Source organism: Mobula hypostoma, chromosome 14, assembly GCF_963921235.1.
Source record: "Mobula hypostoma chromosome 14, sMobHyp1.1, whole genome shotgun sequence".
Classification (NCBI taxonomy): Eukaryota; Metazoa; Chordata; class Chondrichthyes; order Myliobatiformes; family Myliobatidae; genus Mobula; species Mobula hypostoma.
In genome coordinates, this window is record NC_086110.1 from 35115006 (window position 1) to 35130182 (window position 15177).

The 15177-nt window shown below is 42.8% G+C and overlaps 1 protein-coding gene across 1 annotated transcript in view; it reads left to right on the forward strand.

Moving 5' to 3' along the window:
- itfg1 (integrin alpha FG-GAP repeat containing 1) overlaps positions 1-15177 on the forward strand; it is a 266512-nt gene that overhangs the window by 32784 nt on the left and 218551 nt on the right. Inside the window, exons 2-5 of the mRNA XM_063066932.1 lie at positions 1145-1223; positions 1310-1437; positions 2051-2108; positions 5221-5301. Of these exons, the coding sequence (XP_062923002.1) occupies positions 1145-1223; positions 1310-1437; positions 2051-2108; positions 5221-5301 (346 nt within the window). The remainder of the gene's footprint in view (positions 1-1144; positions 1224-1309; positions 1438-2050; positions 2109-5220; positions 5302-15177) is intronic.

Below are 15177 nucleotides of genomic sequence, written 5' to 3' on the forward strand. Positions count from 1 at the left end.
CCCCCCCATCCCTCCCCACTGATCTCCCTCCTGGCACTTATCCGTGTAAGCGGAACAAGTGCTACACATGCCCTTACACTTCCTCCCTTACCACCATTCAGGGCCCCTAACAGTCCTTCCAGGTGAGGCATCACTTCACCTGTGAGTCGACTGGGGTGATATACTGCGTCCGGTGCTCCCGATGTGGCTTTTTATATATTGGTGAGACCCGACGCAGACTGGGAGACCGCTTTGCTGAACATCTACGCTCTGTCCGCCAGAGAAAGCAGGATCTCCCAGTGGCCACACATTTTAATTCCACATCCCATTCCCATTCTGACATGTCTATCCACGGCCTCCTCTACTGTAAAGATGAAGCCACACTCAGGTTGGAGGAACAACACCTTATATTCCGTCTGGGTAGCCTCCAACCTGATGGCATGAACATTGACTTCTCTAACTTCCGCTAGGCCCCACCTCCCCCTCGTACCCCATCTGTTACTCTTTTTTATGCACACATTCTTTCTCTCACTCTCCTTTTTCTCCCTCTGTCCCTCTGAATATACCTCTTGCCCATCCTCTGGGTCACCCCCCCCCCGTCTTTCTTCCCGGACCTCCTGTCCCATGATCCTCTCGTATCCCCTTTTGCCTATCACCTGTCCAGCTCTCGGCTCTATCCCTCCCCCTCCTGTCTTCTCCTATCATTTTGCATCTCCCCCTCCCCCTCCAGCTTTCAAATCCCTTACTCACTCTTCCTTCAGTTAGTCCTGACGAAGGGTCTCGGCCTGAAACGTCGACTGCGCCTCTTCCTATAGATGCTGCTTGGCCTGCTGCGTTCACCAGCAACTTTGATGTGTGATCCTTTAGTTGTTGTTCGAGTTCTGTCTTCAGATATCTTTGCTGGCCCCGGATTCTCAGAGGCAATCAATTTTTCAGTTTGCAATTCTTGGTTGAATTCTCATTCACCACTTTGAGTTGATCTTATACTTTTGAGTTCATTAGAAGGGGAAAAATGATTTATTATTGTCTTCCTATTTTAAACAATTCTTTCAAGATTTTCCCATCATATAGTATTAAAAGAGACAACTTAAATTCTTGATGTATTAAATATTGCATACAATAGAATTCTGTTACTCAATCCTATTTTTTATTTTTGCAATTTTAGAAAATCAATTGGTAATCTTGTTTGCTGATGTAAAGGCGCCCTATTTCAAGCCAAAACCAAAAGTGGTGATACAATTGAAGTGAGTATTGTGTCTCTCTTGCTTTTATATTTTTATGGTGGTGGGGAAAAACAGATTGTCAAATAATTGTACATTTTTTCTTTCAGGGATCAAGTGATTACCAGTGTGGTACCGGGAGACTATGATGGGGATTCACAAATGGATGTCCTCCTCACTCTCAGTTCTGTTCCCACCATCACTGCTGTTATTTTCTGGGGAAATAATCAAACGTTAGGTAAGCTTGGGTTTTCTTTATATTTTAAAAAAACATTCTACCAAGATAGTTCTTTCAAATTTCTGTCACTGAGACAAAAGGTTTTTCCAAAATTGAACTACTTTAGAAATTTTCTCTTGATTGTATTTTAGTATATATATATTAGTGCAAAATTATTCCAATGTTATTTCATGTTAAGTAATGTAAATGTTATCAAGAATTTACTTATTAAAATTTAATTAATCACAATTAGAATTATGTATCTTGATTTTATGGTAGACTTATTTATTTCAAACTGATTTCAGTTTCTCTCAATGTGAAATCTCAGATCTAATTCAATAATTAAAACTTGAAAAAGTGGGAAATATTACGTGGGTCAGGAAAAATATTGGGTTTTAAAATCTTATGGAAGGATCTTTAACCTGAAAATTACCTTTTTTCTCTTTCCACTGTTGCTGCCCTCATTGATTGTTTCTAGCTTTTTTTGCTTTTATTATGATTCAATTCATGGTGAGAGGGAGGAGTACAGAGGAAAAAGGAAAACGTATTTAAAAATTGTTAATTTAATGACAAAACTGTGTACCTAGTGCTATACTAGTTATCATTTACTTGTATGTTATTTATTTTTTCTCAGATCCAAAGCTTTTCACCTCTTTAAGTCAGAAATTTTTGGATGAGCCACTAGTACTGGAGTAAGTACTGTACATATTTTAATCTATACTTGAGCATAAATAACTATTCAGCAGTCAATGTTATTTCATCGCTATAGTTAACTTGTTCAACCCCAAAACTGAGAAAAATTATTTGTTGCTTTAAGTCTTTCTTGCTTCCCTTGTAGGAAAAATAAGAACCAAACACTTTGGGCCATTTAGTATGAGAGTCAAGAAGTCACACTGTAGCTGTATAAACTTTTGTAATGCCAAACTTGGCTTATTGTGTGCAGTTCTGCAACCATTACAGGAAGGGAATGGAGGCTTTGGAAAAGGTGTAAAAGAGGCTTAAAAGAGTGTGCTGCCTTAATAAAGTGTTTTTAGCTTCAACAAGAGATTGGATGAACTTGTATTATTTTCTCTTAAGTGCTGAAGACTGAGGGAAGACCAGATAGAAGTTTATAAAGTTATGAGAGGCAGAAATAAGGTAGAGAGTCAAATCATTTTCCCAGGGTAGAAATGTCAAATACTAGAAGGTATATTTTCCAGTTGAGAGGGGGAAGTTCAAAAGTAGTAATGGCAGATGAACTTAATAAGTACTTTACATCAGTCTTCACTGTGGAAGACATGAGCAGTGCACCAGACGTCTATGAGTGTCAGGGAGCAGGAGTGAGTGCCATTGCTATTACAAAGGAAAAAGTGCTAGGCAAACTGAAAGGTCTTAAATGACTTGGACCAGATGGACTACCTGAAAGAGGTTTCTGAAGAGATAGCAGATACATTGGTTATGATCTTTCAAGAATCATTTGATTTTGGCATGGTTACAGAGGACTGGAAAATTGCAATGTCACTCCACTCTTTAAGAAAGGAGGAAGGCAAATGATAGGGAATTCTAGGCCAGTTAGCCTAACCTCAGTGGTTGGGAAAGTTTTGGAGTCCATTATTAAGGATGAGGTTTCAGGGTACTTGGAGACTAGTGATAAAATAAGTCAAAACCAGCATGGTTTCTGTAAAGGGAAATCTTGCCTGACAAATCTGTTAGGAATACTTTGAGGAAGTAACAAGCTGGGTGGACAAAGGAGAGGCAGTGGAAATAATTTACTTGAATTTTCAGAAGGCATTTGATAAGGTGCTACACATGAAACTGCTTAACAAGATAAAAATCCTATGGTGTTACAGGAAATATACTAGCATGAATAAAGGAATGGCTGACAGGCAGAAGGCAGTGAGCGGGAATTAAAGGGTTCTTTTCTGGTTAGCTGCCAGAGACTAGTGGTGTTCCTCAGGGGTCAGTATTGGGACCGCTACTTTTCACTTTGTTTGTCAGTGATTTAGATAATGGAATTGATGGCTTTGTGGCAATTTATGCAGGTGATACAAAGATAGGTGGAGGGGTTGGTGGTAGTGCTGAGGAAGCAATGTGATTACAGCGGGACTTAGACAAATTGGAAAGTAGGCAAAAAAGTGGCAGATGTAATACAGTGATGGGAAAAGTATGATAATACATTTTGGTAAAAGGAACAAAAGTGCAGATTATTATCTAAATGGGAAGAAAATTCAAACATCAGAGGTGCAAAAGAACTTTGAAGCCCTCATGCAAGACTCCCAGAAAGTTAATTCACAGGTTGACTCTGTGGTAGAGAAGGCAAATGCAATGTTGGCATTTATCTCAAAGGGAATGGAAGACAAAAAGAAGAAGATAATGCTGAGGCTTTATAAGGTACTAGTCAGGCCACACTTGGAGAACTTTCAACAGTTTTGGGCCCCATCTCTCAAAATGGAATGTTGTCATTGGAGAGAGTCCAGACAAGGTTCATGATGATGATTTCAGGAATGAAGGGGTTAATATATGAGTAACGTTTGGCAACTTTGAACCTGGACTCACTGAATTTAGAAGAATGCAGGGGGATCTCATTGAAACCTACCAAATGTTGAAAGGACTAGCTAAGGTGGATGTGGAGAGGATGTTTCCTATGGTGGGCATGTCCATAACCAGAGAGCACAGCCTCAAAATTGAGGGCAACCCTTTAGAACAGAGGTAAGGAAAATCTTTTTTAACCAGAGAGTAGTGAATCTGTAGAGTGCTCTGCCATAGACAGCTTGGATGCCAAGACCATAAGTATATTTAACGTGAAAATTGATTGTTTACTAATTGGTCGGAGCATCAAAGGTTATGGCAAGAAAGCAGGTGTATGGGTTTGAAACGCAAATAACAGGAGTTCTGCAGATGCTGGAAATTCAAGCAACACACATCAAAGTTGCTGGTGAACGCAACAGGCCAGGCAGCATCTCCAGGAAGAGGTACAGTCGACGTTTAAGGCCAAGACCCTTCATTAGTCCTAACGAAGGGTCTCAGCCTGAAAAGTCAACTGTACCTCTTCTGGAGATGCTGCCTGGCCTGCTGCGTTCACCAGCAACTTTGATGTGTGTTGTATGGGTTTGAGTTGGATTTGGGATCAGCCATGATTGAAAGGCAGAGCAGGCTCGATGAACTAAATAGCCTAATTCTGCTCCTGTGTGTTACAGCCTTAAGGCTAAAAGGCTATCCCTTCTAAACATGAACTTTATTTCTTCTGACTTGATTGTTTTTATCTCAAATGCGACAACTGAAATAAATGCTGTAGCACAATCTCAGCAAAAAAGCCAGTGTAGTTGATCTGTTCGTGTGGGGGGAAGAGGGATCTATTAGCTAGATTTATCAATTGAAAAATTATCAAAAAAACTATTTGCTAGTAACTATTGAAAGCAAAACAAAATGGAAGCTTGGGGAGTTGATAAATATCTTAACATCTTTACAGTGAAACAATCAGAATTTTCTATTTGTGCTCTTTCTTTCTTGGCTTTACGTTATCTTTCATTCACCAGCTTATTAATTTGGTATTCTTCATTAGTGAATCTGCATAGTAAATATTGATATAGAATAATTGTAAAGGCTGGAATGCTCAGCAGGTCAGAAATCATCAGCGGAGAAAGAAAATTTACTTTTCAATGTAATAATCTTGGGAATAGAAAAATAATGTTGCGGGTTTAAGGAGTGCAAAGTAGGGAAGGAAGAAGAGGCATAAAAACTTGAAATTGATAGTGCAATTTCATTGCAATTGTTTGCTGATGTTTTAAATCTTTTTCGTCAAAACCTATATTTATTCCATTTCAGTTTTAATGGCGATATGATACCTGATATTTTTGGAACTGTCGAGGGAAATCCAAAGCCACAGATATGTTCCCTGATTGGAAGGTAAGAATATTCATGTTATATGCTGTTGAATAAATTTATGAATCCTAAACCACCTGAAGGAATTTTATTTATCGAATGAAATAACTGGTTTGCATATTTATTGTTCTCTTTATTTGAATAAATATTTAATTACACTCCTGAATATTAAATCAAACAAGCAATTAAATTCCATGTTGAAACATTAATTATTGAATTAAAGAATTTCATTATTGGGACATGTTTTGTACAGATAATACCTATATATTATAAAAGAAATGTACTTTTTCCATTTTAAATCCATCATGATCTAATATATCACAGCAATAGCTATGAGCAGTTTGGTTAGAAAATTAAGTTATTTCTGAGTACTTTGGATGAAAACCTGCTGTAGTGTGTTCTCATTTATCAGTGTATATTGCTTTTGTTAGCAGAACCAATTGTGAGCTTGTCTACAGAGTGCATTTCGCTGTTGGCATTGCTCTCTTCCTCAATATTCGGAACATTGACTATCTGATTACATAACATTGCTTGGAAGGATTGGACAATGACCCAAACTTACATTGCTTCCCATATGGAGATTAGCTACAAGTTGTTTCAGGATATAGATATTGCAAGTTATCCCTGATGTAATTATTGACAAATTGATTATTGCTTGGGTGCATTAGATTTCTGTTAGGTTGTGACATAATCTGCAGGCAAATACAAATGGATTTTTCTGCTTCTGAAATTCTTGTCCACATTTTTGTTATCTTTCAGATTTTACTATTCCACATACTCATAGGTTATTTCTTACTCTGCTCTCCATAAACTTGAAGCCACTCAGATTGCATCTTTATTCCTGAGTTCTGTTCACTCATTATCCTTGTGCTTATTGGTTTCACACTTAAATTAACATTCTTTACAGCCCTCCTAGATATCTGTTCTGTTCAGAATTTTGCCTGTTGCAGAGACCTGGATTAATCTTTGTTTGCTCTTCCTTCTGCTACCAAGATGCTCTACTCTGAATCATCTTCCTTAAGTCTCTCCATTTTGACTTTCCTTTCCAAGCTCATCTTCTGTTCTATGCATTGATCATTTGATCATTTTAGCCCTTGGCCCAATTCATAAAACAGAAGATTGAATCTTAATTTTCACATTATAATGTGGTTGCATCCCACAACTATTTTAGTATGTTTTGAAATGAAGAGGTAATCAAAAAAAAAGTGGTTCTCCTTTAGGGAAGATTATTATGCAGTTTTAATTAACTTACCCTTACTATTAAAATTATCATCAAGCCTTTGCAGTGAAATGGATTACAAATTAAGTTTAAATGTCAGTTTGTAAATGGACATTGAATTAAAACTTAATTTTGAATTCAATGGGAAACTTCTATTTGGAGTATTTGTATATCTGTAGGATTGTACTGAATTAATTATTGTCAACATAGCTTAATCAGCCTCCCATTTTTTTTATTCTTCTTTGAACACCAATCCTTCCTTCCTTGAGAGCATAAGCAGATGAACCATATCACGTTCTGTGCCTAGTACTGAACTACATTGGAATTTTTTTTCCAATCCCTTTCTCAATACTTTTTGTAATTAAATACCAAGTTATACAGTCGGCCCTCCTTATCCACGAGGGATTGGTTCCAGGACCCCTCGCAGATACCAAAAAACGCGGATGCTCAAGTCCCTTATTCAACCTGTCTAAATGCTGTCTGGATCTTCAACCTATCTGGATCTTAGGACCCAGCAGAACCCCAGACCTTATTTAACCTTTCTCAGTGCGGTGGACATTAGGACCCGGCGGTGGAGCTCTGAATCCGCAGTGTTTCTGTTCACGAAAATAATCACGATCGTGATTTAAAATAAAGTGGAAATAATAAAGCGATCGGAAAGAGGTGAAACGCCATCGGTCATTGGAAAAGCGTTAGGCTACAGTCAGTCAACGATCGGAACAATTATAAAGGATAAAGTGAGAAAAACCCTACCCAGATTAAAGCTACAATTATTTTTTAAGCAACGCAGTGGTTTAATTATTGGGTTTTGGGTTTTTGATCCTTCACATCTCTGGAGCGGTCTGTCACTGGATCGAACTCAGGAATTTCCGTTCCCGAGCCCGGCACTGAAACTTAACGTTTCTTAAGTGTTTTATATGCATGGAAAGGTAAAATACATACTATATACTAAGATAAACGTTTGACTAAGTGACGCTAAATAATACCGGATGTACCTGTTCCGACTTACTTAGTAAGATAACTTCTGGTTTTTTTTTTATCCCGATCCACGACAACCTACGCACAGCCTCCCGTATACTTTAAATCATCTCTAGATTACTTATAATACCTAATACAATGTAAATACTATGTAAAATAGTTGTTATACTGCATTGTTTAGGGAATAATGACAAGCAAAAAAAAGTGTACATGTTTGAACAACAGGTGCTGGAAGAGCACTTCCAGGTTTTCTCGATTCTTGGTTGGTTGAATTCGCGCATGTGGAACTTGCGGATAAGGAGGGCCGACTATACTCTGACATCTTTTCAAAAACCTTTCTGAGGTTAGAGCCTCATAATGTTGGAAATAAGGGAGGGATTGATTGCCTTAATATCAGTATTGCTGATTCATTATAAATGGATGCATTTTTAATAGAATATTTCTCTTCTAAGAATCACAAAATAGTGACTATTCCTTTTTCACATACCCCCTTTAAAAGGCAATTAATTCTTATGATTTGACAATTAATTGAACTGTTAGCAGGTTCAATCAACTCGTAATCTCAGCTACTGCATGAAGCAAATTGCTACACCAGGAGATGTGACAATTTGATTACCTCAGTGTTTTCTTTCTTAGTTGAAAATAAAACGTGTAGTTTTTTAACACTGAATTTTTAATGACATGTTGAGTTGGTAAAATAATAATAACAAGGCAAGATGGCGCCAATGAACCACAGCGACATTCTACAGGCTGAGTACAAATGCTTCTATATATACCTCTTTTGAATTACTCTCACTACAATTAGCAGTATGTAATTTCCTTTTAAGTAATCTACTTTTGAATCAACTTAATGAACTACAGATTTCACGTTTTCTGAAGGACAGTGAATTTAACTCTCAAGCAAGCGGGTATGACAGCTTTAAGTGGATGAAAGTTCATCACCATTGATGGAAACGAGGCAGAGACTCCAAGCCAGGCCAAAAAGCAGAGGGATGAGGCCACCTCTATCCAGTATCTGGTTAGAAAATGTGCAATCACGAGAGACCAAAATTGAAGACGTGAGAGCAAGATTGCTGTATTGGAGGGAAATGAGAGTTTGTATATGTAGGGTTCTCAGTAATATTAACTGGACTGTTAACTGTTTATTATAAAATAGCTTCTCTCAAGTGTTATAATGAAATGACTTCTTTGTAATGCTAACTCTGAGGTAATGTTCTCTGTAGCTGAAATGTTTGGGTTATAGTTATAGATAAGAGGAACTAACCAATGGAAGCTATGTTATGCTATCTTGTATGTGTATGCTGAGCTGGGGCTCGGGGGCTTTTTCGGGAGGCGAGCGGAGAGGATGGACGTGTGGGGAACAGACAGCGGTTCCAGGGCGGCAGATAACCGGGCCTCGGCGGTTCGGATGGTGGCCAAAGTCTCGGAAGGACGTTGTGGATGGAATCGGAGGCATGAGCTCCAATGTACTAAAATATTATGTGAACAAGACTGATAAGTTCACTCATGTGGCGCCTTTTCTTTTAGTTGTTTCTACTAACCCATCACCAAGAATTACTATAAAGTATATTTCTTTACTTGCACTTTGTACGTTTGATATTTGTGTCGGGGCTAATATTTGGGTGCCTCACACCGTATCCACACCAAAGCATTTGCACTTTTTGGCGGGGTCGACGGCTATTCACCCTAGGCAACGGCAAGTCAGTTGGGGTTACAGACGGTACGTTGTGGGTTGCTCATCCGCGGTTTGAATTCTGTCGGATACAGTGTAGGTTGCCCAATTTAAATTAGAAGAGATGGACTCGGATAAGATTGAACTTTGGTGTGAGATCAAGGAAGTACTGGTTAATCATGCCTGCGTATTAAGTGGGGTGGATATGCGTACCTCAGAAGATGTGTTAATTCGATATTTGAGTACGGTCAGAGCTGTCGGTAAGGTTGAAATTGTAAGCAGAAAGGTTGGTAAAACGGGGTATTCAGCCTTTGTGCTGGTAAAGACTGGTGCTGACATCAAGGAGTTTGGACTGCCGCCGTGTATCAGTGACCTCGGTGAGGTGGGGCTATGGGGCATGCACACTGTCACAGAGGAAGGGTCTGAAGGGACACCAGAGGAGTTGCCCGAAGCTGGGGGTGGAGATTTTAGAGAGCAAGTCCAATCGTTTTTGAAGGATGAAGGAAGGGAGTGGTCAGATTTGGAGAATGTAATTAGTTCTCATTCCTCACGGAAGGGGGAAGACACTGAGTTGGCCTCAGCCATTAACTCCCTGGTGAACAGGGCGGTGGGTCCGCGTCAGAAGTTAAGAATTTTCTCAGGAAGGACTCCCATCCCCGAGGGGGAAGAGGATTACGAGTCCTGGATAGAACATACCTCTCAGCTGCTCGGTGAGTGGCAGTGTTCTGAGGAGGAATAGCAGCAAAGATTGAGCGAAAGTTTGAGAGGGGTGGCAGCTGAGGTGGTAAAAGGTGTGAAAGCTAACCAGCCCTTGGCTTCTTGGAAGGAGTGTCTAGAAGCTTTAGAGGAGGCTTTTCTGCTAACGGGGGGCACGGTGGAGCTTTTAGGGGGGATTCAGAATCTGCGTCAGGAGAAAGGGGAAAAGCTTTGAGTATCTTTTCCGGCTAGAGCGAAGGCTAAATTGCTTGAGGTGCCGGGGGGGTCATTCAAAGGAATGAGGTGGATCGGATAAGGATCAACCACGTTGTCAGAGGTGCGCAGAGACATGATGTGATTGCTACGAGCCCCCGGCAGTCTCGTAGATCGCATCTCTCCCCCCCCCACCCCACCTGCGTCTTTTGTTCAGTTGCTCAGAGAGGTAAGGGAGGAGGAGGATGCATTGAAAGTGGAAGAGGGCTCCATTCGTACGGTGCAGTCCTCGGCAGTATCTCCTTGTGGTGAAATGACCAGGCCTGCTCTCGTGGGAGATAACAAAAGGGGTCACGGCAGGTGGAGTCCCTCCGTGTGAGGGGACTAGCGGAGAAGGCCCCTCACTGAAGGGAAGGATGGTACTGAGGCCAGGCGGAAGCCGGGGTCTCATGAGACAAGGCGTATTCTATAACTGCGGTGAAGAGCGGCACTTCAGGCAGGTCTGTGAACAGCAGGGAGCCCCTCGCAGGGAGAGCCTATGGGTGTCCCAGCAGGAAGGGGGGTTGGGAAACTTAGAAGAGACTCAGTGAGGGAACGGACTGGCGTCTCTGGGAAAATACGTTCCCAACAATGTGCCGGGGAGCCCTAGAGAGGAAAAGACCCTATCCCAGAAGGATTGGCGGAACCCCGATCCAGCGTGTCGATACAGATAGAGGGGATAGATGCAAAAGTCATACTCGACACCGGGTCTCAGGTCACATTACTGTACCAGTCGTTCTACGATCAGTGTCTGGCGCATTTACCCTTGACGCCTTTTAGTGCAGTGGAAATTTGGGGTATCAGTGATGATGTTTACCCGTACGATGGCTATTTGTCTGTGAAACTAGAGTTCCTGGAAGCTGAGGTGAGGGTGTCTGAGGCTCATGAGACCCTGGTGCTGGTTTGTCCAGACCCCGGTGAGACTGGGGGTGTGACAATTCTGGTGAGGACCAACACCCCTATTGTGCGGAGACTCCTGGGAACCTGTAAGGAGAAGGCAGATGAAGACTTTTTGGAGACCCTGTCAGTGCACCCAGTGTTCCGAGCTGCTTTGGAGGAAGCGTGGGGTCGCCCTGGGTTGGACGAGGCATGTGAACAAGGCACTGTGGTATGCCCAGTCGAAGCCCAGGATGGTGCGGCCAGGTGAAGTAGCGAGAGTGATGGGGATCCCTAGGTTCCCGGGAGTGCCTGAGGGTGAAGCCCTTTTAGTGGACACCCCAGAAGATCTCGAGGGGGAGATGAGATTCCCTGCTAGGGTGCTGGTGAGACCCGAGTTGCAGAAGCCCTCGGTGGTACAGGCACGCAGGCTGGTGGTGATCGTCAGGAACACCACAAAATGGGAGGTCACTTTTAAGCAAGGGATGCCTCTGGTGCATTTGTTACCGGTGATGGTGATATATAGCACCCCTGTGAGGCCAGTTGGGGAAGAGCTGTTGGGAAAAGGGTCTAAGTTGACTGCTGAAGCTTTTGACCTTTGAGGCATCGCCTGTGCCGGGAGGTTGGAAGCAGAGGCTGGTGGAGAAGATGTTGACGTGACGGATGTTTTTTCCATTGACGAATTTGATGTAGGTTGTTCCAGGAGCACTCGCCATACCATACAGGTGACTGAGGATACTCCGTTTAGAGAAAGATCACGGCGAATGGCTCCTGCAGATGTAGAAGACGTGCGGCAGCACTTGTGTAAGTTGGAGGAGGCTGGGATCATCACGGAGTCCCGAACCCCTTATGCATCTCCTATCGTAGTGGCCCGGAAGAAGAATAGGAAGGTTCGTATGTGTGTGGACTATAGAATACTGAACAGGCGCACGGTCCCTGATCAGTACACAGTCCCCCGGGTCGAAGACATGCTGGCCTGCCTAAGTGGGGCGAAGTAGTTTAGTGTGTTGGATTTGAGGAGTGGATATTACCGGATCCTGATGAGTGAGGCCGATAAGAAGACGGCCTTCATATGCCCGCTGAGATTTTACTAGTTTGAAAGGATGCCCCGGGCATATCGGGGGCCCCTGCCACCTTCCAGAGGGTCATGGAGAAGTCAGTGGGGGATATGAACCTGCTCGAAGTGCTAGTGTATTTGGATGATCTCATTGTATTTGGAGTTAAGCCCTGAGGAAGTGGCCGCTGCTCAGCGAGATGACCCGGGCATTGGCCCTGTCTGGCACACCGTGGAAGAGGGAGATGTGACAAGGGCGGAGAAGGCTAAACACATTTCAATGTCTCTGTTCCTGAGAGAATGGCTTCAGTTGAGGTTGAAGAACCAGATGTTATACCGAGTAACGTCACCCCCGGACCAACCTCGGTGTTGGCAGCTGGTCCTGCCTGAGAATTATCGGAAGGTTGTGATGAAATCCGTCCATGATGACTCTGGACGTTTGAGGGTGGAAAAGACCTATGGATTGCTCAAGGACCGGTTTTACTGGCCCCGAATGAGGACGGAGGTCGAAGAGTACTGCAAGTCCTGCATTCGTTGCATACGGTGGAAAACACTGCCGGGGCAGGCTGCCCCTTTGTCCCACTTGCAGAGTGCGGAGCCCCTGGACCTGGTGTGTATGGATTTCCTGGCCATGGAACCCGATGCCAGCAAAACTGGGCTGAGAAGTGGCAGATGGAGTTCAACCCAGATAAGTGTAAAGTGGTTCATTTTGGTAGGTCAAATATGATGGCAGAATATAGTTTTAATGGTAAGACTCTTGAAAGTATGGAGGATCAGAGGGATCTTGGGGTCCGAGTCCGTAAGACACTCAAAGCTGCTACGCAAGTTGACTCTGTGGTTAAGATGGCATGCGGTGCATTGGCCTTCATCAATCGTGGGATTGAGTTTAAGAGCCAAGAGGTAATGTTGCAGCTCTATAGGATCCTGGTCAGAACCCACTTGGAGTACTGTGCTCAGTTCTGGTCGCCTCACTACAGGAAGGATGTGGAAGCCATAGAAAGGGTGCAGAGGAGATTTATAAGGATGTTGCCTGGATTGGGGAGCATGCCTTATGAGAATAGGTTGAGCGAATGCGGCCTTTTCTCCTTGGAGCGACAGAGGCTGAGAGGTGACCTGATAGAGGTGTGTAAGATGATGAGAGGCATTGATCATGTGGATAGTCTGAGGCTTTTTCCCAGGGCGGAAATGGTTGCTACAAGAGGACACAGGTTTAAGGTGCTGGGGAGTAGGTACAGAGGAGATGTCAGGGGTAAGTTTTTTACGCAGAGAGTGGTGAGTGCGTGGAATGGGCTGCCAGCAACAGTGGTGGAGGCGGATACGATAGGATCTTCTAAGAGACTTTTGGATAGGTACATGGAGCTTAGAAAAATAGAGGGCTATGGGTAAGCCTAGTAATTTCTAAGGTAGGGACATGTTTGGCACAACTTTGTGGGCCGAAGGGCCTGTATTGTGTTGTAGGTTTTCTATGTTTCTATGACTTCAACCAGGCTTGTGTGAAGAAATCCCTGCCTAATTACCATCAACAATATAACCTACAGCACCAGCAGTCCCAACGCAGTAGGCCACTGTTATACTAAGATAAGCAATGCCTGCCGTTCCATGCCCGGACCATCTTTTGGGAAACTTGATCACTTGGTTGTCCTGCTACCGGCATACAGGCAGAGGCTAAAGATTAAAGCTCTAGAGATTAAGACAACAAAGAGGTGGTCGGGGAAAGCAGAGGAGCAGCTATGGAATTGCTTTGAGTCAGCGGACTAGGCGGTATTCAAGAAAGCATCAGTGGATCTGAATGAGTACAGCCTGGTTGTCACGGACTTTATAAAAACTGTTGCAGACAAGTATGCCCCAACAAAATTATTCAGAGTCTTCCCCATCCAAAAGCCCTGGATGAACCATGAGATGTGCAATCTGTTGAGGGCCAGATCAGTGGCATTCTGGTCTGGTGACCAAGTAAAATACAAGATCCATGTACTATCTCTGAAAACCCACCTCTCATGTGAAGTGGCAATTCCAGACTAAACCTGTATCAACGAAAGATGCTCATCAGTTGTAGCAGGGCTTGAATAGTATCACCTCTTATAAAGTAAAATCAAGTGACATCGGTGACAACAGGGCTTCACTTTGTGATGAGTCCAATGCCTTCTATGCTTGCTTTGACTGTCAAAACATGGAGGAAACATCACAAACTCCCACAGTCCCCAATGATCCTGTGATTTCAGTCTCTGAGTCCGATGTGCGAGTAACCTTCAGGAGGATGAACCCGCAAAAAACTTCTGGCCCAGACTGGTACGTGGCCAAGTACTAAAGACCTATTCTGATCAACTAAGTGGAATGTTCACTGAGATCTTTAACCTCTTGCTTCGATAATCTGAGGTACCCACCTGTTTCAGGCAGGTTTGGCTTATACCAGTGTGTAAGAAAATGTAGTAACCTGCTTCAATGACTATCATTCAGTAACACTTAATCACAATGATGAAATGTTTAAAGAGGTTGGTGATGAAACATATCAACTCCTGCCTGAGGAGTGACTTGGATCTGCTCCATTTTGCCTACCGATGCAAAAGGCCCACAGCAAATGCCATTTTATTGCCTCTTCAATTAACCCAGGAATATCTGGACAGCAAAGATACATAATCTTTATAAAGTTGCTCTTTATCGGCTACAGCTCAGCATTCAATAGCTTCATCCCCTCAAAACTAATCAACATGCTTCAAGACCTTGGCCTCTACGTCCCGGTGCAATTAGATCCTTGATTTCCTCATCTGCATATGTCAGTCAGTTCAGATTGGCAACCACATCTCCTCCGCAAGCTCAATCAGCACAGGTTCGCCCCCTGCTCTATTCACTTTACAGTTCTGACTTTGTGCCCAAGCATAGGTCCAATGCCATATTCAAGTTTGCTGATGACACCATTGTCATAGCCTGGATGAAAGGTGACGAATCAGCATATAGGAAAGAGATTAAAAATTTGGCTGTGTGGTGCCATACAACAACCTCTTACTCAATGTCAGAGAGACCAAGTAGCTGATTATTGACTTCAGAGGTCCATGAACCAGTCATTATCGGGGGTTTAGAGGTGGAGAGAGTCAGCAGCTTTAAATTCTTTGGTGTTATAATTTCAGAGGACCGGTCCTGGGCCCATCATATTTCAAA